Source organism: Stegostoma tigrinum, chromosome 19, assembly GCF_030684315.1.
Source record: "Stegostoma tigrinum isolate sSteTig4 chromosome 19, sSteTig4.hap1, whole genome shotgun sequence".
In the NCBI taxonomy this organism is placed as follows: Eukaryota; Metazoa; Chordata; class Chondrichthyes; order Orectolobiformes; family Stegostomatidae; genus Stegostoma; species Stegostoma tigrinum.
Genome location: NC_081372.1, coordinates 1,726,813 through 1,749,384, shown reverse-complemented (window position 1 = coordinate 1,749,384; position 22,572 = coordinate 1,726,813). Strand labels below are relative to the sequence as shown.

At 40.3% G+C, this 22,572-nt stretch overlaps 1 protein-coding gene across 2 annotated transcripts in view; it reads left to right on the top strand.

The window, feature by feature from the left end:
* rbl1 (retinoblastoma-like 1 (p107)) overlaps nucleotides 1-22,572 on the top strand; it is an 85,532-nt gene that overhangs the window by 14,194 nt on the left and 48,766 nt on the right. For both annotated transcript variants that reach the window (XM_048550401.2, XM_048550400.2), the window contains exons 5-13: nucleotides 4,818-4,946; nucleotides 7,392-7,552; nucleotides 8,277-8,341; nucleotides 13,635-13,821; nucleotides 14,238-14,404; nucleotides 15,398-15,510; nucleotides 17,787-17,890; nucleotides 17,987-18,124; nucleotides 21,622-21,786. In XM_048550401.2, coding sequence (XP_048406358.1) covers nucleotides 4,818-4,946; nucleotides 7,392-7,552; nucleotides 8,277-8,341; nucleotides 13,635-13,821; nucleotides 14,238-14,404; nucleotides 15,398-15,510; nucleotides 17,787-17,890; nucleotides 17,987-18,124; nucleotides 21,622-21,786 — 1,229 coding nt within the window. The remainder of the gene's footprint in view (nucleotides 1-4,817; nucleotides 4,947-7,391; nucleotides 7,553-8,276; nucleotides 8,342-13,634; nucleotides 13,822-14,237; nucleotides 14,405-15,397; nucleotides 15,511-17,786; nucleotides 17,891-17,986; nucleotides 18,125-21,621; nucleotides 21,787-22,572) is intronic.

The window sequence follows — 22,572 nt, the reverse complement described above, 5'->3', positions numbered from 1 at the left end:
TGCTTTGGAGAGGGTTCAGAGGAGGTTTACCAGGATGCTGCCTGGACTGGAGGGCTTATCTTATGAAGAGAGGTTGACTGAGCTCGGACTTTTTTCATTGGAGAAAAGGAGGAGGAGAGGGGACCTAATTGAGGTATACAAGATAATGAGAGGCATAGATAGAGTTGATAGCCAGAGACTATCTCCCAGGGCAGAAATGGCTAGCACGAGGGGTCATAGTTTTAAGCTGGTTGGTGGAAAGTATAGAGGGGATGTCAGAGGCAGGTTCTTTACGCAGAGAGTTGTGAGAGCATGGAATGCGTTGCCAGCAGCAGTTGTGGAAGCAAGGTCATTGGGGTCATTTAAGAGACTGCTGGACATGTATATGGTCACAGAAATTTGAGGGTGCATACGTGAGGATCAATGGTCGGCACAACATTGTGGGCTGAAGGGCCTGTTCTGTGCTGTACTGTTCTATGTTCTAGATCAGCGCCAGTGTATTTCTCTAAGAATGAAGGGCAAGAGCAGCAAATCCAGGGAATCCTGATGTCAAGGATTTTACAGAGCTTTATAAAGAAAATGGAAGCATATGTTAGGTACAGAGCATTAAACTTAGAGGAGAAGCCTTCAAAGGTAGAACCTGTGTAGGTGGTTTGTTTGGCCTGGAGCAGAGGAGGCTGAGAATGCATCTGACTGAGCTGTGCAAATTTGAGTGGCATAGATCAAGTGGTTCGTGACAATTTTTTCCCCATGTCAGACCTGTCTAAGTCCAGAGGGCATAGTTTAAGGTGAGGAGTTAGTGGTTTAGAGGGGATGCAAGGAAAAGAATTTTTCACCCAACGGGTGGGAGAACATGCAGTCTGAGGGTGTTGGGAGGGTAGGTATTCTCGCAACATTCAAGGAACATCTGGATGAGCACTTAAAATGCCAAGGCATTGTGCGCTATGGACGAAGAAAGGCAGCCCTTGCCATCAAGGCTGCCTTTGACCGAGAATTGCATCAACGAGCCTTAACAAAACTGGAGTTGATGGGAGTCAGGTGGAAACACTCCTAGTTGGTGTCATACCTGTTGCAAAAGAAGATGGTGGTAATTATTGGAGGTAGTCATCTTAGCTCCAGGGCATCTTTGCAAGAATTGGTCAAGGTAGTGTGCTCAACCCAACCAAATTCACCAGCTTCACCAATGATCTATCCTCCATCATAAGGTCAGAAGTGAGAATGTTTGCACAATATTCTGCATGCAGAGGAGGCGATGTCCTAGTAGTACTATCGCTGGACTATTAATTTGGAGACGTAGATAATGTTCTGGAGATCCGGGCTCAAATCCCACCACGGCAGATGGTGGAATTTGAATTCCATAAAATATCTGGAATTAAGAATCTAATGACAACCACAAATCCATTGTCAATTGTTGGGAAACCCATCTGATTCACTAATGCCCTTTAGGGAGGGAAATTGCCATCCTTACCTGGTCTGGCCTACGTATGACTGCAGACCCACAGCAATGGGGTTGACCCTGAACTGCCACCTTGGGATGGGGATGGGCAATAAATGCTGCCTAAGCACTCATCCTGTTAACGAATTTTTAAAAAGATGAGGGCGGCAGATACATGGAAACACAACACCACCTGCAAGTTTCTGTCCAAACCACTCACCATTCTGACTAATATATCACCATTCCTTCATTGTTGTTGGATCAAAATCCTGAAATTCCATCCCTAATGGCATTATGGGTCTACCTACATGGACTACAGCAGTTCGAGAAGGCAGCTCACCCCCACTTCCTCAAGGACAACTAGGGATGGGTAATAAACACTGGCCCAGCTAGCAATGTCCACATCGCATGAATGAACAATATAAAATGTAATTAGAATTAGCTTTATTATCACATGTACTCACATGAACACAGTGAAAAGTTTACATTCGTCACTTATGATGCCATCTTCAGTACAAATGTAGCTAGATACAAATTCTTAGGAATAAATAAGAAAAATAAAGAAATAAAAAGTTCTGAACAACAGTCCTTCCAATCCAGTCCAAGCTGGAATCAGACTCCAGACCACACAGGACTTCACCTCAAGGTCAGGAGTGCCGGGTGTCCGCTTTGGATTCACCTCAAGGCTGGGAGTCTGTGGCGAGGCCAGGAGTCCACATCGAGGTGCACACTCTGACATATTCTCTACAGTTACCATCTAATCAGGATTTGTTAATGACAGTTGGCATCAGTTTAAAGATCATTAGGCTTCTTTAATTTTGAAAATTTTTAATTCCCCATTGGAGTTGAACATGGGTCTGGATTACATTTTTTTTTTCCTTTCATTCACGGAATGCAGGCGTTGCTGGCTGAACCAGCATTTGTTGTCCATGCCTAATTGCCCAAAGGGCATCCATAGCAATGTGGTTGACTCTTAAATCTAAAGTAATGTGTAGGCCAGACCAGGTAAAGATGGCAGTTTCTTTCCCTGAAGGACATTAGTGAACCAGATGGCGTTTTCTGACAGTGGATTCGCGGTCATCTTTAGACTCTTAATTCCAGATATATATTGAATTCGAATTCCACTATCTGCCACTGCAGGATTCGATCTGAGGTCCCCAGGACATTACTTGGGTCTTTGGTTTAAAAGTCCATCAGTAATACCACTAGGCCATTGCTTCCCCTTACTAGTTCAGTGAACATATTGGTGTGCTGTTCCCTTCACTCGAGACAGAGAGAGTGAAGTACAATTGGAATACAGCCAAGTTTAAAGAGATTTGGGGCGGTGTGAGAGAGAGAGAGAAAAAGAAATCTGGTCAAAATATTTTTAAAAGAACAAATATTTTTATATGCGTAAAGGGAACTGTATATAATTGACCAAGAGTAAGTAGCTCTGTGGAGCTCATACACAGTGGATGAGCTCAATGGCCTTCATCTTTGCTTTATCATTTTGGCATATAGTACTTCAGGGTGACTGAAAGCATTTCAAAACAGATTAAGTAATGTTGAAATGCTGTCAAGGCTCCATTCACACCAGTGATTTGGCTACAGATTGCTATCTCTGTAAAGAGACAACAACTGCAGATGCTGGAGTCAGAGATAAGTGTGGACCTGGAGGAACAGGAAAGCTGATGTTTCTGGTCAGGACTTTTTCTTCAGAAAAAGCATTCCTCTTCCTCTGCTGCCTGGCTTGCTGTGTTCCTCCAGCTCTACACTTCGTTATCTCATCTCTTTATGGTGTTGTTTGAGCACTGGCTATTGGCCATGGTATTGGAGTGAGCTCAGCTTTATCTTTTCCCCAGTATTGGAATCGTGTTAGTCCCATTCAATAAAAGGATGCTTCAGATTAATTTCTAATCTGGAAAGCTCTTCTGAGATAAAGCATTTGTTCAGTACTACTCCTCCAACTGCTTGGCACTCCCTTAGTTTTGCCCAGAAGGGTCAGCCTATATAATATGTTGAAATGTTTAGCGTAGATCTCAAACGCATAGCCCTCTGATTCAGAAAAGGTTAATTCCATCAAGCCAGCACTGATGATGTTTAATTATAACACGTGCAAGTGTAAAGATTACTTGCCTGTGATGGGAGAGTCTGGACCAAGGGGCATTACATTTATGAGATTATAGAAGGAAAACAAATATGATTAAGTCTTCACAGGATCATGCGGCTGCAGAATTTATTTTAAGGGTTGATGATCAAGGAGAAATGATGAGGTGTTGGAGAAACTCAGCTGGTCTGGCAGCATCTGTAGAGAGAAAGAGTTAATGTTTCAAATCCAGTGACCCTTCATCAGAACTGTTTGTTTTTATTATAGAAGCAATGATGTTGGAAGGAAATGTAAGAAGCGAACAGGATATGCACATGGAATTATGCTGAACACACAAACAACCACTAAAGCTAACCCAGAGCGGACCCCTGTATTATATTATTTGAGTGTTCTCCTGTCCAAGCCATAACCATTTACTGTAATACAAATGCAAACTACAGTAAAGCTAACAATCTTAAAATGAAAGTGGACAGGGCTGGAAACATGCAGCAATTCTGACAGCGATAATGGGAACTGCAGATGCTGGAGATTCCAAGATAATAAAATGTGAGGCTGGATGAACACAGCAGGCCAAGCAGCATCTCAGGAGCACAAAAGCTGACGTTTCGGGCCTAGACCCTTCATCAGAGAGCTCTCTGATGAAGGGTCTCGGCCCGAAACGTCAGCTTTTGTGCTCCTGAGATGCTGCTTGGCCTGCTGTGTTCATCCAGCCTCACATTTTATTATCTTGCATTTCTGACAGCATTTGTGAAAAGAGAAATGGTTAATGAAGCTGATTTTAACCATGTGTGAGTTTGTGCTTTTTAAAATGTGGACCTACTGATTCAGTTGATAGCCTTTTAATTAAGACCTAAAATTTAATTTTGTCCATCCTCCAAAAATGCGGTCTGACCAATGTCCCTAGCTGTTCATCAACAAAAGTTTTTAAATTCTGCATTTGTTCTCCCACATGATTTCTGAATTTGTTTAACATACAGTGCATCTTTCGCGAAAACAGAAATTGCTGGAGCATCTGTAGAGAGAGAGAAACACTCTATATTTTCAAGTCAGTGACTTTCTTCAAAACAGAATACGATGTGAATTCCTATTACACCTCCAAGGATTCATTTCGAAACTTGCTGTGTACAGAAATGAGAAAATTGTTTCATGCTGCAGGGAAATACTACTTCTGAAACTCCCTTCTGCCTAAAGAATGAGTTCTGATATTTAAAATCAGAAATACCAGGTGTTTTTCAGCATGCAGACCGCATCTGTAGGGAAAGGGAAGCATCAAGCTAATGTTTCAAGTCAATCCTGTTTCAATTTTGTGTGTTACAGGCAATTTCCGTATGATTGGAGATGACCTTGTAAATTCTTACCATCTCTTGCTCTGTTGCCTGGATCTCGTGTTTGGAAATGCTTTATTGTGTCCTAATAGAAAAGAACTGCTTAACCCAAATTTTGAAGGTAAGAGATGATTTTTTTTTAACAGCGATTATGAAACAATGTGGCAATAAATCCTTATCAAGAGCCTGCAATCTCATCTGTGTTACCAAGACTTGCAAGCCATGCAACTTCCTTTTAATGCTTCCATCCCACTAAATTAATTTTTCCAATGAGATTTTCTGTATACACTTCCCATTTGATTCACAATATTTAAAATAGTTCAAAAATCATGATTCAGGTGAATAATGTTAGCAACTTAATGGTATAATTTGCAGTGGCATCTGTAGAGTTTCACAGCAGCCAGTACGTATGTCTTGACTCATCAACATAAAGTTTTAATCTATTCACGGCGTCTGGTCAAGCTCTCCAGACAATATGGCCACCAAAGACCGAGACACAGTAATTGGAGAACTCCTACTAGTAGTGGTTGACTATACTAGCTGTCTTCAACAAGAAAGACATCTAAACTATGGCAAACAAATCACCAAGTGCTGCCAAAAATGTCCAAATCTCAATAGTTTAAGCCAGTGCATTTAAGACTGATGGAGAGTCGTATTGGAATCGCAGTGTTCACTTTGTTTCTCTCCTCAGATGCTGGCAACCTACTGAGTTTCCCAAGCAATTTGTTTTTATCTCAGATTTCCAAAGCTCAGATTATGTTTCAGCATATGTTATGAAGTTCCGTACGTAATCGTGATTGATACCTGTCGTACAAAAATTGTCATATCTTGCATCATTTATTCTCCAGGAATGTCAAGTTATCACTACATGCACCCAGATAGCTAGTTTCACTATGGTTGCCTCCATGAATTCTATAAACAATTAAAGTCTTAAAAACAATCAAGCTACACAGCCAGATAGAGTGAGAACTGCCAATGCTGGAGTCACAGATGGAGTCAGTGTGGAGCTGGAGGAATGCAGAAGTGAAGAAGGGTCCCACCCTGAAATGTCATTTTTCCTGCTCCTCTGATGCTGCCTGGCCTACTGTGTTCCTCCAGCTCCACACCGTGTTATCTCAAACTACACAGCCATTTTCTTTACCCCCACTTTAGTGTAGGGGACAGAATACTGGCTCTGCTAAAGATGCAAAATTTGTGGAAGCATCCCAGAAAGGTACCTGAAATCCATTGCGAGAATTTGATAGCAAGACAAATTGTCCACCATTGTGCTGGGATCAACAAGATGGAGACCATGCCCCATAAAATTCAGCTAAATGGAAAGCCGTGTATGCTGCATGGATGATTTCACACCTTCAATGTGAATTGTCTCAGTAAACATCAAGATGGTCAATGTAAACAACACAAGGATGCCCTAATGAGAAGCATACGAGCCTCTCTGCATTGCTGTCTACTTCTCTTGTGGAAATTTCCTGCTTCTCTGTCTCGCTCACAGTCACTCTCTCACTTTTTCTCTCTTCCTCCTTGCCTCTCTACCTCTCGTCTGTCTTTTTCCTGCCCTCCAAATTCTCTCCTTCAGAAGAAAAAGGAAAGTAAAACACCTTCAGAGAGAGAGTCTGAATCCGCAGCTCGTGAATGAAAGTTTGAGAAACTGCATGTCCACAATCTCATGTTTTCCTGAGTCAAGAGGATTTGGAGGGAAATATCTCATTACTTGTGATCTGAACTAGTTATAGAAATGTACTTCATTGTCTCTCTTTCAAGTTCCTTCCTCCTGTAATATTTGTCTTGTCTTTGTATGCTAAAAAGAGTTAGAGTTTGCATTATGTACAAGGTAATAAAGTTGTTATTTGTGTTTCTTTCATGCCATGGATTAAAGACGATCTGTTTGTGATAAATAGCAGTTTTCTTGTAATCTGGGCTCACTGTTCAGGTAAATGACAACTTTGTGATGGCACCATAAAGTGTGGTACTGAACTTACAGCATAGTATCCCACTGAATAGTGATAATGGAGGTAAGCACTGTAATTATTTTTGGTGCGCTTTGAGACCGAAGTCGGCACAGACCTCACAACATTTGGTGTTTTCACACAAACACCAGAAGTATCTCAGTTGCTGCAGACATTCCCTTGACACCCAGAAAGGGAACAGACATTGCCCTTTCTTTGGATGACCATGCTAATTTCACATCCTGGTATCAATGGTTTTAAACAGTTTTCCACCTCACTGTACATCCGTTCTGCCAGGGCACGGCTCCCATCCTAGTTCAGATGAACTGTAATCTGTTGCAATTACAGTGAAGGCTCATGTTGGAATTTAATAAAACTCCAATAAACTAGCACCGGCTTGTAAAAGTTGGGATATGCACATGGGTTATGTAAATGCTGTTTTCATTCTGTTTGGGACATACAGAAAGATAAAGGCATTTGATAGAAAAATAGAGCAACAGTGTTTGGCTAAATTTAAAATTCAAACTAGGCTATTAGCTGTAAATTGGAAACTACTGCTTCACACACACCACCACCTGTTTTTATTTAACTTTGGAACTGTGTCCGTTGTGTTTTGGCAGGTTTGCCACCAGAGTTTAACAGTCAGGACTATAAGCCTCCAGTGCAACCTCCATGCATCATTGACAAACTTTGTGACTTGCATGATGGACTCACTGTAGAAGCAAAAGGCATCAAGGAGCACTACTGGAAACCTTACATTAAAAAGCTGTTTGAGAGAAAGGTAAACCAGGATAACAATGAAGCAAGTATTAGTGATAACGTAACATTTCATATACTGTCCAATAAATTCAGGAAAGTTTCATTACATAGGAATGTACAAACCAGGAAAAATTCTTCACTGATTCTATTTGAAATACACCATACTTTACTTGGACTCTTAGGCCCTTCAGTTACTTCTCAAAAGAAAAGTTAACCAGCTTCTCATTTTTTTGATAGTGTTGGCCTTCATTGTTTCTACATTCTCGCTATCATCTGTATGATGTAATTAAATGAGTCATTTATTCACGATGTTCTGAGTGCACGCTCATCCCTCCTTGCATTATTTTAACCGCAACCAATAAATGCTGCAAGAGGGACCGTATAACTATTCTTTTTTTTAAAATATTCCAGATCATTTGTTACCATTCAGTTGACTGTCACCAGTATATGTTTAGTCACCTCTCCTTCTCTATCCTCACCGCAGTGCAACATCTGATATTGTCATGAGCGTATTTGGATATGAAAAGTTACTAGCATTTCTTTGTGCAGGTGGGAGCATACCTATGGCATTTCACACCTTTATTTTTTTCAAGTGGCTATCCAATTTATTTCCTTCCCCAAACCTATACTCTCTGACACACACTTCAGTGAATCCTGTTTTGTTTTGAACAGCCATTAAGAGAGTAAACACTTGAATAAGTTTTGAATCATTTTAATGATCTCTAACATTGAGGTTTTGATTTCAGATTTTGAAAGGAAACAGTGAGCTCCTTGTAGGACTTCTGGATGTGAACAATTTTACAGACAACAAGTGAGTTAAAAGCTTGATTATGTCTATGGAGCCACAGTAGCAGGTTAAAGTTGACATAAGAAGTGGTGTCTCCAATAGTTGATCTTAGAATTGTCGCCTTCCTCGACTATATAGCAAGGATCTGGACTTGGGAATAGTTGATGCAATTTGCAGCTACAATAATAAGCCGTGTTAACAGAAGAGGAACTTAGATGAAAATGGTTAAGGCTTAACTTGTTGGGGCGAGGTTCGTTTGTGTATATCCTGCATGTGCAGTAACTTCATGCAAAAGATTTTATCTGATTCACTCTCATCTGTATATCTAAAGGTACACCAGAGATATCAGCAAATAGAAGATATCCAATGCAAGCCAGGCAAGCTAGTGTAGGAAACATAATCATACGGAATGGGCTCAGGATGGTATTGGAAGAAAGGATAGAATAAAGGATTGGGATGAATATGATATGAGAATGCTGATTGGAAGGATGAAATGACATGTATAGGAGGATTTCATAGGATGAGGATGTTGCAGTGGTAGCAAGGGAAGAATGTAAAGGCATGTGAAGGAGGGGATGGCATTTTACATCACATAGAATGAGTGGATGAAATTATGGTAGTGTTTAACTATATATGCCTGACTTGACAATAAACAGTTTTCGGGCCTCTGCTAGATATTAAATCAATCTGTTTAGTACCCCAGCCTATGGTAATGTTTTACTTTTAACTTTGTTTCTGTATGTTACTTAAGTTTTGTACCTGGGTACCTTCATACCTAAGATGGCTCTGTGTGTGAAGCAACTCTACACTTCTGCATTTGAATACACTTGACAGTAAAGCTTAAATCAAAATCAAATTATGGAAAATATCTGGAATGGCTGATACTTGTTTTCTGAGGTGGAGTGCAAATGACCAGTTTTTGCCCAGTGCTTGTCCAGTAACAGTGCTTATCTGCAAGGTACCCCAATTCACTGAGTAAATATCTCCAGCGCCTTGTTTTTATTTACCCCAATTGACCACCTGTACACCACCATATTTAGATCAGCGGGAGCAAGAGCTTGCTTATAGAAATAGGATCTTGCATGAGTGTCAGAGATTGGATATGCTTGGAGTCTATTAACATGCCACTTAGTATTTTAAACATGTTGCACACTGTGTTGGACATATGCTATTTTGTAGCGTTGTTACTAACTTCATAATCAAGTTTCAGCTTTAAAATAGTCAGTTACAGCCAGCTGTAGAGGCACTGTTTCTTTTCCCCCCTCCTCCTCCTCCTCCTCCTAAACATAAATTAGATGATCCATTTTTCATAGATACTTAGTATAACCTTGACAGAATCAAGCTGTAATTCTAGGTCCGATTATTATAAAATTGTGGGAGAGTGCCAAGCCACATCAGAGACAGACATGTCTTATGTTCCAGCATGCTAAGTTATAAATTTGTGGAATGTGGGTTGAAAACCACATCTCTTCTGATGATGAACTGCTGTGCCACCTGAGGATTTGAGGGCATGACACATTTACACAAGCCACCAGAAGCAGAAAGGCTCGAAGTTTGACCAAAAGAAATACTACCTGTCTTTATATGGATTGTCATTGGTCTTCAGGTGAACTACTTGTTTATGACAGCGATGCATGCTAGCACCAGAGGAGGGAACAAATAAACACATTTTACCTTTTTAAGTGGATGTGTTTATGAAACTTTTTCTCCAGTGGCCTAGCTTCAAATGTTGCAAGTTAAAATATAACCTATAAAATATTTTTACAAAGTGGTTTTGTATTTAATACTCGTTGGAAAACTTGGATTTTGAAGAATTGTGGGAAAATGGATTTATTTGTGGAAATACTTAGAGTGGTTTGTGTAAAAGAAGTCATTGAAAGATCACTGTAAACATTGAAGTTTTTTTGTAGCCGTCTGCCTAGAAATCCTAACTAATGATTAGCCCCTACTTGGGCTCTTTGAACAGTGACTGCACATAAAGTGCGTTGGTACCTGGAATTAGTTGGGGACCAAGAACAAAAACTCTGCAATCTGCTGATTACTCCCATTTCTGAAAAGAAAACTGTCTTGTTGAATTCATGGTGGAACTTCTCTGTTCTTCTGAATGAATGAAGGAACTTCTCAATGAAATATTTTCTGAGTAAAGACTCTAGGGACATCTGTGATTAGTGACATGACCATGTGTGCCTGTACATTACAACAACAGACATGAGAACATGGTATGCTTTATCCTTTCGCTTTTGAGAATTAACTCAGTGGCCCAAGGTTGTTTTTTTTTCAGAAAGCCAAGCTCTGCAAGGTTCTCTCTCCTCTTCCCCTGCCCGGCGCATCCATAGTGTGTGTTTTTTGGGGTATTCGGAGTGGGTAAACATTTATTCTTCTATATTACTGACTGTATGTCAACCAATTATTGAATCTTCAGTCAATAAAATGTTTCTTGATAATAAACTAATTATTACTTATTAAGAAACCAGGTTGATGCATTATGTTTTTAAATCTGATATGGTTAAGGTCTTTACTTAGCCATTTTGGTATCTAGTGAAAATATTTTTGTTCATGTTGTTTGGACTGTTTAGTGGACTTTGCCAACCTTGGTATATTAAGATAATTGGAACCTGAAGCTTCTGGACAGAAAATATGCATTAAGATTTTTAATATAGTTGATAGGTATAAATGACAGAAACACACATTTATGTGGTGTCATGAATATTGTTTTTCACAGTGAGTTCCTCTTTGTGCAGTAACAATGATATAAACAAAATTGTTAGACATTCTGTACCAGCAGTAGTTAAAATCTGGGGAGGTATGCCAGCTAGATCTTTTTGATGCTACAGTACTTGTTAATGAACCAGCATTGGGTAATGAATTGAGATAAGCTAACTCAACAGAGATTGAAGACCCTGTGTGGAACTTTGGACCCTATCTGCAGCTTGGTCTGTATGCCAGCACGATTGCTAGGTAAAACTGTTGAGCCATCATTGAAACTTTATATATATTTTGTGTTAGTGAAGGGTAAGAATACTTGGAATGGGAAAGTGTTCTACTTCAGGTTCCCACTGTCCTTTTTTGAATACACCAAAGACACCGTAGAACGACCTTACATAGTTAATGTAAAAACTGCTGGAGAGAGTCTGGTAGCATCTGAGAAAGAGACATAGTGCTAACGCTTTTAGTTCAGTATAACTGCTCTTCAGAACATTTTTATATCATATTTCCTGCTTCTGTGATATTTTCCTTTAATACTCAGTTACCATCCTTGTGCACTTCCCTACTGTAAATTGATTTGTTTTTTCTTCCTTGCATATGGATAAGTTGTGAGCTCTGGAATAAGAAAATTATGAACTGTTACATGCTTCAGGTGCTTGACCACTAGGAACTGGATTGAGAATGCCCAGTTGCAGTTTACATAAAACCATTAACCAACAAAATACGTAAATTACTCCACCTCAGAGAGACAGATTTGTATTCTATTCTCAGTTAGAATTCCAAACAAAGACAGAAATCCTCATTCCTTTTCCCTATTATACACCTTTCTCTCTATGAGATACGTATGAATGCCTCTTTGGTGATTTGGAGTGTAAGTGGGAGTTTTGTCAGGGGTAGGAGGAAGGGTCCTTCAACCTTTTTCACCCTCCTTTAGTTGGCTACTCATTCATCACCTGGAAGGAAACTGATTGGTGAGCACTGGTAAGTTATTCTAATTGAAATAAAGAATTAAAGTTACAGGATGGTGGATCAATTCAGCCAAGTGGGGGTTTGCTCTGCAACTTGTGTGAAGTCATGGTTACAGCATTGTGGAGGCATGCACATCTGCAGAAAGTGTCACCATAGCATAAGCTTGAGATCCAGGTTTTGGAACTTGAGGAGACATTGGAGTTACAGCTGCACATCCCTGAGACCGAGGATTACATGGATACTATGTTCAAGAGGTGCTCATGCCGCAGATTACAGGCAGAGAGGAATGGGTAACCATCAGCATTTTTAAAAGCAGGTATCGCCAGAGTTCTGTGAATCAAGTGGGCTTGCTAATTCGTATTCCATTGTGGATACTGGTGCAGCAAGTGATTTTAGTGGAGAATACAACCATAGCCAAGTCACTGGCATCACAGGGGATGCGGATGATATCCCTGACAGCATATTTCATGGAGCCAGATAGGATGTTGAAAGGCAGGACCTCTAAAGCAATAGTCTCAGGATTACTCTCAGCCCCACATGCTGAAAAGTATAGAAACAGTAGAGTTGAGCAATTGAACACAGCTAAACAGCTGGTGTAGGAAAACAGACCTCAGAATTCTCGAGTGTCGGGACTGGTTCTGGGAAACCTGGGCCCAATCAAGCCAGGTGGCCTCCATCTTCAAGAATCTGGATGAATATTCTTTCAGGAAAATCATTGGGATTGGCTGGGGAATGGGAATCTGGGATCAAATTCCGACTAGTGAACAGGAGGCAGAACTTTAAATAACGACATTGAAAGACAGAGCAAGCAGAAGATACAAATATCAAATTAGGGGCAGGAGGTGGTGATTTGGCCATTGAAATCTGCCAATTAGGGTCATTTGAGTTCCTCATTCCACTTTTCTATCTATTCCTGATAACTTTGATTCCTTTGGTTAACAAGAAATCATCTACTTAGTCTTAAATTCTCAATGGCCTTTCCTTTGATGCTTTCTGAGGCACACTGCTGTGAAGTCTCCCAACCCTCTTAAAATAAATTCCCCTCATCTCTGACCTGAAAGGCAACCCCTGATTTTAACAGTATTAAAAAGTGTACAGCGCAGGACTTTAGCGTTATTAAATGGTATATATGTGAGTACTACTCGCATAGAAAACATAAAGCCACTAAGCTGAGAGCACAGGCATGTGGTACAGAGATATTGCAATTAGAATGAAACTTAGCTTAGAGTTGCAGGGATGGTAGCACAGCATCCCTGTATTTAAATATTCCAGGTAGGATAGAGATGTAGGTAAGACAAGATAGGGACATGGCATTGTTGATTTAAGAAGCAATAAGGGCTGTGAGGAGTGATGTACTAATTGAGGCATCGAACTAGACCATTTGGGTTGAGATCAGAAAGAAAAAGGGAGCAGCTGCACTGTTGGACATGTCCTTTAGACCCCAGAATAGTGGGAAAGAGTTGGAGGAGCAAATGTAACACGGTGTGGAGCTGGAGGAACACATCAGGCCAGGCAACATCAGAGGAGCAGGAAAGCTGACATTTCGGGTCAGGACCCTTCTGAACATTTCAATTGTTGTGTAGGTGTGGGTGCTGGCTCATTTGTGATAAATTTTTCTTGTCACTGTGTTTATTTGGTACAGCAAAGCAATAAACAAGGAATATGAAGAGTATGTTCTGACCGTAGGGGATTTTGATGAGCGGATATTTCTCGGAGAAGATGCCGATGAAGAAATAGGGACTCCGAGCAAATCTGCAGCGGATGCTTCAGTTGGGAAACTATCGGCAAGAATCCAAGTCGAGTGTAACCTTCAACAGCACTTCGAAAAAGTAATTAAACTTTCTTTATTGCTCAACAATTGATTACACCAGTGACAAATTTGTCTGTCGTTGCTGATACCTTCAACTTTATTCGATATTTCATCCTGGGTTCCAAACAAGTTGTTGCTGGGGTGTTTATTCTCTCTCGACCTTGTAATTGGAGTCAGACCTTCATGTCCTTCTCAAAAGACATGGCCTCATGATCTCGGCTGATAATCAATGTAATACCAAAGTGTAGCACCGGTAAAAAAGATGTTAACTGAGGGCCATCTTGTTTGTGACCACTGAAGTTCAAATCCCAAAACCTTAATGGTAGTTATAACCTTTCAGTTGATGCTTTAAGATACTGCTTATATTGATACTTATCATGAGTGTTTTAGGTGAGGCAGTTTAAATATTAATCTCTCCTTGTGATGTTTTAATAGACAAAATCTTTAGCACCTTCAACGCCCTTGACAGGAAGACGGTACTTGAAGGAGAAGGAACTGGTTGTAACACCAGTGTCATCAGCCACACAGAGCGTAGGCCGTTTACAGACCATGGTAACGGGACTGAAGAACACACCAAGTGAGCATCTGCTGCAGATTTTCAAGTGAGCAAAGCCTTTTTAAATTACCTTAGTGGCTTTGTGTATTATCACTAAACTACCTAAAGACATGATGCATTTTGTTTTCCTCCTTTCTTGATTTTCTGATCTTCACCATTTGGAGTTACCTTGTACAGTCCAGCATACTGCAGAATTGGAGGGGAAAATGTGCTGATGAAAGTTACTATCAAGGTCCTGTTGAACTCAGCTTCCAACCAGTATCCTGTGGTAGACTCCCTGCTAGATAAAACAGTACTTGAATGCATTTCTTGGGCAATTCTCTACAAGTCACCAAGGCACTTGGCACTGTCTCATTACATGTGGCAATCTATCCTACATCCTTGTTGACTTTCCCATTCATTCCCCCTGCTAGTGCTAACCTTGCCAGTCATCTTCCCAACTCAACCCTCCTGCAGGCTGTACCAGTGGATCAGCTGTCACTGCTGCTGTACACATCTCACTCCAGAATTCCCATTCATTTCCCTAGCAGCATAGAACTTGAATATTGCAATTTAAGAATAAAATTGCTGCAGCTTTTTGTCTTGTGCTTGTCAGGGCAAACACATTAATGCCAAATGGCAAGTTGTGACAATTTATACTATATATTTCTATAGCCACACTGACAGAAATGGCTTTTTATTTTCCTATTCATTTGTGGGATGTGTTTGTTGCTGGCTGGGCCAGCAATTCATGCACATCACCAGTTGCCCTTGAGAAGGTGATGGTGAGCTTCCGGAGTTGAAAGCCCCTTTGCTAGTCCATGTTGCCATATCTGTAAATTTTTACAGCCATAAATAGGGTGTGAAATTTGTAAATTAACCACATTGGGGTTCTTTTTTTATGACAAATTTATTAAGTTTTTCAATATTTCATGAAATGTGGACTAAAACATATCTGGTACAGTTTGATATGGCGCACACTTTTTTTTCCCCCCAAACCCCCCTCTAATTCATCTTTTGTACAGGTTAACAATTATAAAGAATTATTCACTGATTTCAGCTCCTGTTCACGGAACCCAGTTGAAGCTATAACAGCCCGCGTGAAAAAGATGGGGGAAGCTTTCTGCTATTACTACACACAACCAATGGAAAGCCAGGCCGGTTCTCATATAGGTGAGAAGCTTACCAAAGCTGATTAACTTTTGTATTCCGTTTTGACATTGCCAATATCTGGCAGATGAGTTGTAATGTCCCCGTGGGAGTAGGAGTTAAAATGGTTGGTAACTGAAGATGTACTGAGCGTAGGTGCTCTGCAGATCGGTCACCATGTCTACGTTTGGTCTCACCGATGTAGAGGAGTCCACATCAGGAGCAATTGTAAGTCCTGGAGGAGGTGGAGGACCTACAATCTGGCCCCAGCACCAAAGAGATATTTCCATCCCTTTACAATTTTCTACATATCATTGTGTCATCAGCAAATTCAACAACATTGCGTTCTATCCTTTCATTTAGGCATTAAATATAGATTGTATGTTGTTGAGTGCTTGTTACTCTCCATTGGTATAAGCTTGCCAACCCAAGAAAAGACATATATTTTAATATGTACATATATACATTTTCTACTTCCTGTCAGTTAACCAGTTTTGTGTGTGAAGATGTTTCTTCCCTTCTGCTTTCACCTCTTAATTATAAGATCATTAATTGAGGCCTATTTATTAATTTATATTTTTCTAATTTCCAGCAATTTAGTTACACTCCCCAACAGCTATTACTAATGAATCACTCAACTTGTAGCTTTCTTGTAATGCCATTGCGTTTTAACTGCAAAATAGTCTTTGTAAAAGACTGTTATTAATTCTGTGTCCTGCTACAAAGACTACTAGTACATGCTGCAAGATAATAAAATGTGAGGCTGGATGAACACAGCAGGCCAAGCAGCATCTCAGGAGCACAAAAGCTGACGTTTCGGGCCTAGACCCTTCATCAGAGAGGGTCTAGGCCCGAAACGTCAGCTTTTGTGCTCCTGAGATGCTGCTTGGCCTGCTGTGTTCATCCAGCCTCACATTTTATTATCTTGGAATTCTCCAGCATCTGCAGTTCCCATTATCTCTAGTACATGCTGCAGTCTGTCATTAGCACAGTAGACAGTAACATTTGTATAAAATACACCTTTCTGATCTGTAAAGTTGCAGCTTCATTGGTACTGTTTCTTGCCCTGACCATTTCAGAAATTCCTGTATTTGAAAAGCCTGAGGGCTGCAGTTGTGCTTGAAACTAAACCTCAGTATGACTCAGTACCTCAAGACATTAAGGAAAAAAACATTGCAAGAAAATGGATTCAGATACGTTTTAAAAAACTGATGGTGTGCCACTTTTGTGAAGAAGTCTTTGAAATTTTGCCTTCCACAGGCCTATACTGAAGGCATATCACTGCAGGCATATACTGAATAAAAACCTGCCCTATTCTGTTCTTATTTTGACTTTCCTGCAGCTTCAGTATTTTGCTTTTTGAGTTGTTCTTGATCAGATCTAACGTTTAATATGGATACTGGCTACCTGAAATGCAAGAACAGCTGGGTCTGGAGTCATATCTAGGTCAGACTAGAAGATGACCGATTTCCTGCCCTGAAGGACATTACTGAAACAGAAGTTTTTATAACAGTCGACACTGGTTACCAGAATGCCACATTTTTATTGAATTCAAATCCCACGATCTGCCATGATGAAATTCAAACCCATTCTCCAGAATATTGGCCTGGGGCTTTGGATTATTTCTACTCCATTGTCTCCCCTTAGATCTGTGATGCCTTGTGCATCGTTTCCTGGTGCCAAGAAGTCTCCTGTGAAAAACCAGATTTAAAATCCAAGAATGATACGAATAAGATCGGTAAATATTTAACTATTTGCTGGTTAAAAACTACACCAGCCAGAAAGCAATCCCATTCTCTTTACAGCTGTGCTTCCCAGACTTGTTCCACTTTGATTCATTTCAAGGTTTGAAAATTGTCATATCCCCTTGGTGAGAAGCTTGAAAGCGAGGGCCTGTTGGAGCAGGAACACTCGTAACTTGGTCAGAACTCTCTCTAGGTATCTGTCTAGAATTTTAATTTGAGTCCTCCTTTGGAGTACCACCCCCAACTTGTGGGAACGCTTGCTCTAAAAGGTACATAGTGCATCAGAAATCACCATTTCATTTCCATGAATTGTTCTGAGATGTTTGAAAATGATACATTCCACATAATCCAATCTATTTTCCCTTAATTGTATTCAGTATGGCCAAGTCTTTGCATGTCAGACTTTTCATCAATATTGCTCAGCTGATGGTTTAATAAGTGTAGTGCCTCTGTTACACTGTTCCTAGAGCCCACAATAAAAGCCCATTGTAAAACTGTCTCCCAACAAAAACTGATGATCTGATCTCATTTTGTATTTAAATAATTTTGAAATAGATTTTGCCATCCAGCGACTAAGGCTTGCTGAAATTTTGTACTGGAAAGTCATGGAGACAGTGATGCTGCAGGAGAATCGCCGAAACCCTGGGAAAGACATGATTGTGAGTAATTGTTGCAGTCTTACATGTTGGAGAAATGTCACTATTCTGTAACTCAATTTATTGGCTGATGTACTTAGATGAATTGTAATTCTCTAGGTTTTACTGGAGCAAGATATTTTCCATCGCTCTCTGATGGCTTGTTGCCTGGAGATAGTTCTCTCCTCTTACAATTCACAGCGTACATTCCCATGGATTATCGACATCCTAAATCTTAGTCCTTTTTACTTCTACAAGGTAAGTGAAAATTTTAAGATCCCAAGATAGATATTAATAAGATGCTTATTTCGGCAATTTTTGCTTTACCGAGATCTGTTTTACATGTTGATGAGCATTTGTGTGAAGGATTTTTTGATATTTGTTTCAAGTGCCCACAGTTACCCTGATAAAGATGATTGAGAGACATACTGCTGTTCCTGTATGTTTTAACTGGCAGGTAGACTAACATTAATTTGTTATACAAAAGCAAAGTCTTCATGTTTAATACTTGAAATGCAAACACAGAGTGGTGTGAAAGCCTCAGCTGGTCTGACACCATTTGCTTAGAAAGAAAGCCACCCTTCTGTTTCTGGTCTGCGAGTGACCTTCCATCAGAAAGTTAGAGAAAGTTAGTTAGAACTTCAGTGGTTTTGAGCAAAGTACATGTGGGACAAGGACAAAAGGCAGTTCTGTGAGAGGGTATAGTGCAGGAGAGATTGAATGACAGGAATTTTATTTCTCCAAGGTCAGAGAGAATGCAGATAGGAAAAGTAGTGCTATAGTATTTTACTTTTCAGTTGGATTTCTTTAGATTTTGTGAGCCTTCTCTGATATTTGATATGTAAAGTTACTCCAACAGAGTAACATAGAATCAATCTGAAATAATGAAGTGTTCAAACACACGTGCAAATCAGCTCTGTATTCTGATCTGGTATGTCATTTCATCCATCTGTTTAAAATCTATGTTTATTATACTAAAAAGTTTTTTTTGCATGCTCTCATTTCCTCTGACTTCAGTTGCCATATTTTTTAAGATTACCTACAGTGTGGAAACAGGCCCTTCGGCTCAACGAGTCCACGCTGCCCATAGAAGCATCCCACCCAGACCCATCCCCCCCTCCCCTAAAACATGCACATCCCTGAACACTACAGGCTGTTTAGCATGGCCGATCCACCTAGCCTGCACATCTTTGGACTGTGGGCGGAAACCGGAGCGCCCAGAGGAAACCCACGCAGACACGGAGAGAATGTGCAAACTCCACACAGACAGTCGCCCGAGGCTGGATCAAACCTGGGTCCCTGATGCTGTGAGGCTGCAGTGCTAACCACTGAGCCACCATGCTGCCCCGAGTCTCCATTGATTCAAATGGCACCTTTCTGCTTTTCATATCTGGTCCTCCCTTGGAAGCTATAGGGTTGACTGACATAAATGAAAATATGAGATAACAAGGTGTAGAACTGGATGAACACAGCAGGCCGAGCAGGAAAGCTGACGTTTCGGCACAGCTGTGCGAGAATGTTGTTCTACCAAAGCCACATGTTGGTGAGGGGTGCAATTATAATAATTTCCATGTAGGAAGTCATTTAAAATCTGAAGTTACATAGGTGGCATCAGGGTCCCTCAGTCTGTTTTTTTTAAACCTGTTCAGGAAAGAAAACTCCGTCAAAGCTAACGAAGTTCCTCTTTATATAAAAAGATGTCACTTTCTAATTGCATCAACACAACCCAAAACTAATTTTAGCTTGCATGATTGGCAAGGTCTTCTAATACCCCTCAACCCATCCTGTGACAGAGAACAATGAATTGCACCTTCTCCATTATGAAGCAGGATGTCAGGTTACCTCACCACCTAATGCACCTGGAGCTAAATTTGATTCTGTATTCTGGCCATGCTTGGTATTGGGTAATAATGTGCAATCTTGATGAGGAATCTTTTTAGTTACCTCAGATTTAAATGTTCTATCCTAGGAAATATGCTGCATCATGTACCTGTTCCTGACATAACAAATTCTTGTATGTCATGTTCCTTAGCAATTCTAGGTTAGGTGTTCACTCGGGATTTGCTTAGAATTCAACTACTTGCAGATCAAGTATATCCATTAATATGATATAGTTTCTGTGCTGGCAGATTTGCAGCAGACTTTATCTTCTCCATTCACCAGCTACAAGAGAAGTATAGGGCACAGGATATACATTGCTTCTTTAGTGGGATCTACAAAAGTATTTGCCATTGTCAGCAAGGTAAAAGTATACGAGATTTTGAAAAGAATGGCTGCCACCAGAGCTGCTTGATCTGCTGTGCTCCATTCATGAAAGAGAACTTGGTGACAACTGCTTCCAGGAGAAGAACTGAGTGAACAGCATTCTATCTGAGCATGCACTTAGGTACTTTCCTCTTCATGGTCCTTCCGTTACTTTAAAGGAAAGTGGTTTACCTGCAAGAGTACATTTTGTGTAGACTGAAAGCAAAAATAAAAATGCAGCACACATTGATCAGAGAACTCTTCTGCACTGGAAATGAAACTCCACGATAAGCACTTTGATTTGTGTCTCCCTTATGGTAAGCACCAAGAAACCTATACTTAAGGCTCAGTGTTTTGCATCTCCACCCTTGATGTCTCAAATAATACTTTGTTGGAAATAGTTAGCAAATCTTCCTACCTTGGATCCACTGGGACAAATCAATCCTTTGATGCAGATCTTGATACACACACAGGGAAAATACATAGCTACCACCTTTGACTAACTCTCAAAACGTGCTTGGATTAACATTAAGCTGACTTTTGGGACAATATTGCTAGCTTATGAAACCCACACTTTGGCACCTTGTCATGTAGCTATTCAACATTGGCACTTCTTAACTATTAAGAAAGGAAGTTTGCATCCTTCATCTTTGCTGTTTGCAGTGCATTCTGGGCACCCTTGGACAAAATCACAAGTGCAGCGGCCCCCTCATAAGCACATGTAATGAGGTAGCTTGAGCCAGAAGATTAGTGGGACACCTGAAGTCCTGATTCAAGGATCCTTGCCATCATAATGTGAAGGCCTGAAACATTGATTATCACACCTGGACAACACTAGATAACAACAAAAGTTAAAGGCAGCGGCATCTTGTGGACTAGCCTGTGCCATACTGATGACCAGTGGTTACAGCGATTTGGTAAATGGGGGCCTGCACCAGATTCAGCAACCCACAGTGACACCTGGTTGACCACTTTTGGCAGAGCTTGTCTCTCTCATATTAATCTCTTTGGCCATCAACAAATGTCAACCCTTAGAAACAACCCCATCCACAACCAATTTGATTTGTGGTATTTGTATCATTTTGCAGCAACGTAAGATTACCAGCACCTGTCCTAGAGATGAGAATATCTAGTTATTGACTATGTTCAAGTCTGAAATCTATAGGTTTTTGAACAATAGCATTTTTGGAATGGTGAAACTGGAATTGAGATAGATGTTGATCCAAGATGTTGAATGGCAGAGAAGGCTCGAGGCCCTGCAGAGCTGCATTTATTTATTGCTTTATATCAGAATTGCAGTAACAAGCCTAACATATGTGGAGGTTTACATTTGCATTCAAATTTTCAAACCAGCGGTACAGGATGAAACAGTCCATTAAGTTTGATAGATACAATAGATAAAATGTTGTATCTTGATAGTACAGCATAATTTAAACAGATACCTAAAATGAATATTTAATCCCATAAGAGATAAGGTCAGTGACACTCATTATGGAACAATGTTCCTTCAGGTGATAGAAGTGCTGATTCGGGCAGAGGACAGCCTTTCCCGTGACATGGTGAAACATCTCAACAATATTGAAGAGCAAATTTTAGAGAGTCGAGCTTGGACCCATGACTCAGCACTTTGGAAAACTTTGCTTGGAGCCAACAGTAAGGTTCCAACATGTGAAGAGGTGGGTGCAGATTTTCTGCATATTCATTTTGGTAATGTATATTTCTTGAGTTATTTTCTTCTTGTAATACAAGAACAAAGTTCAGTGTTAACTTTCTGGAGCTGACTGTGGGGCCAAGTGATCAGCTGGTTTGCATATCTGCATGGCTTATAAACCTGGCATTGTACTATGTAAATTGTTTCCATTTTCATAAAAATTAAAAGTTAGAAAAGACTTCTTTCTTCTGTCAGATATTGGCTGATCATTTTTCATCATCTCCTTATAGCGCGAAGGTCAAATTGCCTCTAAATCAGCATGATAGTTGAGTCGCCACAAGTATGTGGAAGAGAAATCAGGCTCAAGAAAAACCTGTTGCAGCTTTTTGGAGATGTAACTAATAAATAAGGGGAGACCAGTGGATGTAGTATACTTAAATTTTTAGAAGGCTTCTGAGATAAGGTACTCATATAATTGGTAAACTAACTTGTAACACATGGGATGGGGGAATATATTGGCATGAGTTGAGAACTTGTTATTGGTCATAAAACAGAGGGCAGAAATAAATGGGTCATTTTCTGGTTGGCAGGCGCTGGCTGGTGGGGTCCTGCAAGGATTAGTGCTTGGGCTCCAGCCAATCACAGTCTATATCAATGATTCAGATGTAGAGATTAATATTCTCAAGTGTGCAGATGTCACAACATTACATAAGAGTTGTGAGGAGGTTGCAAAGCTGTTTCATAGAACATACAACAGTATAGATTGGTACAGGCCCTTCGGCCTACAGTGTTGTGCCGACCTATTATCTGA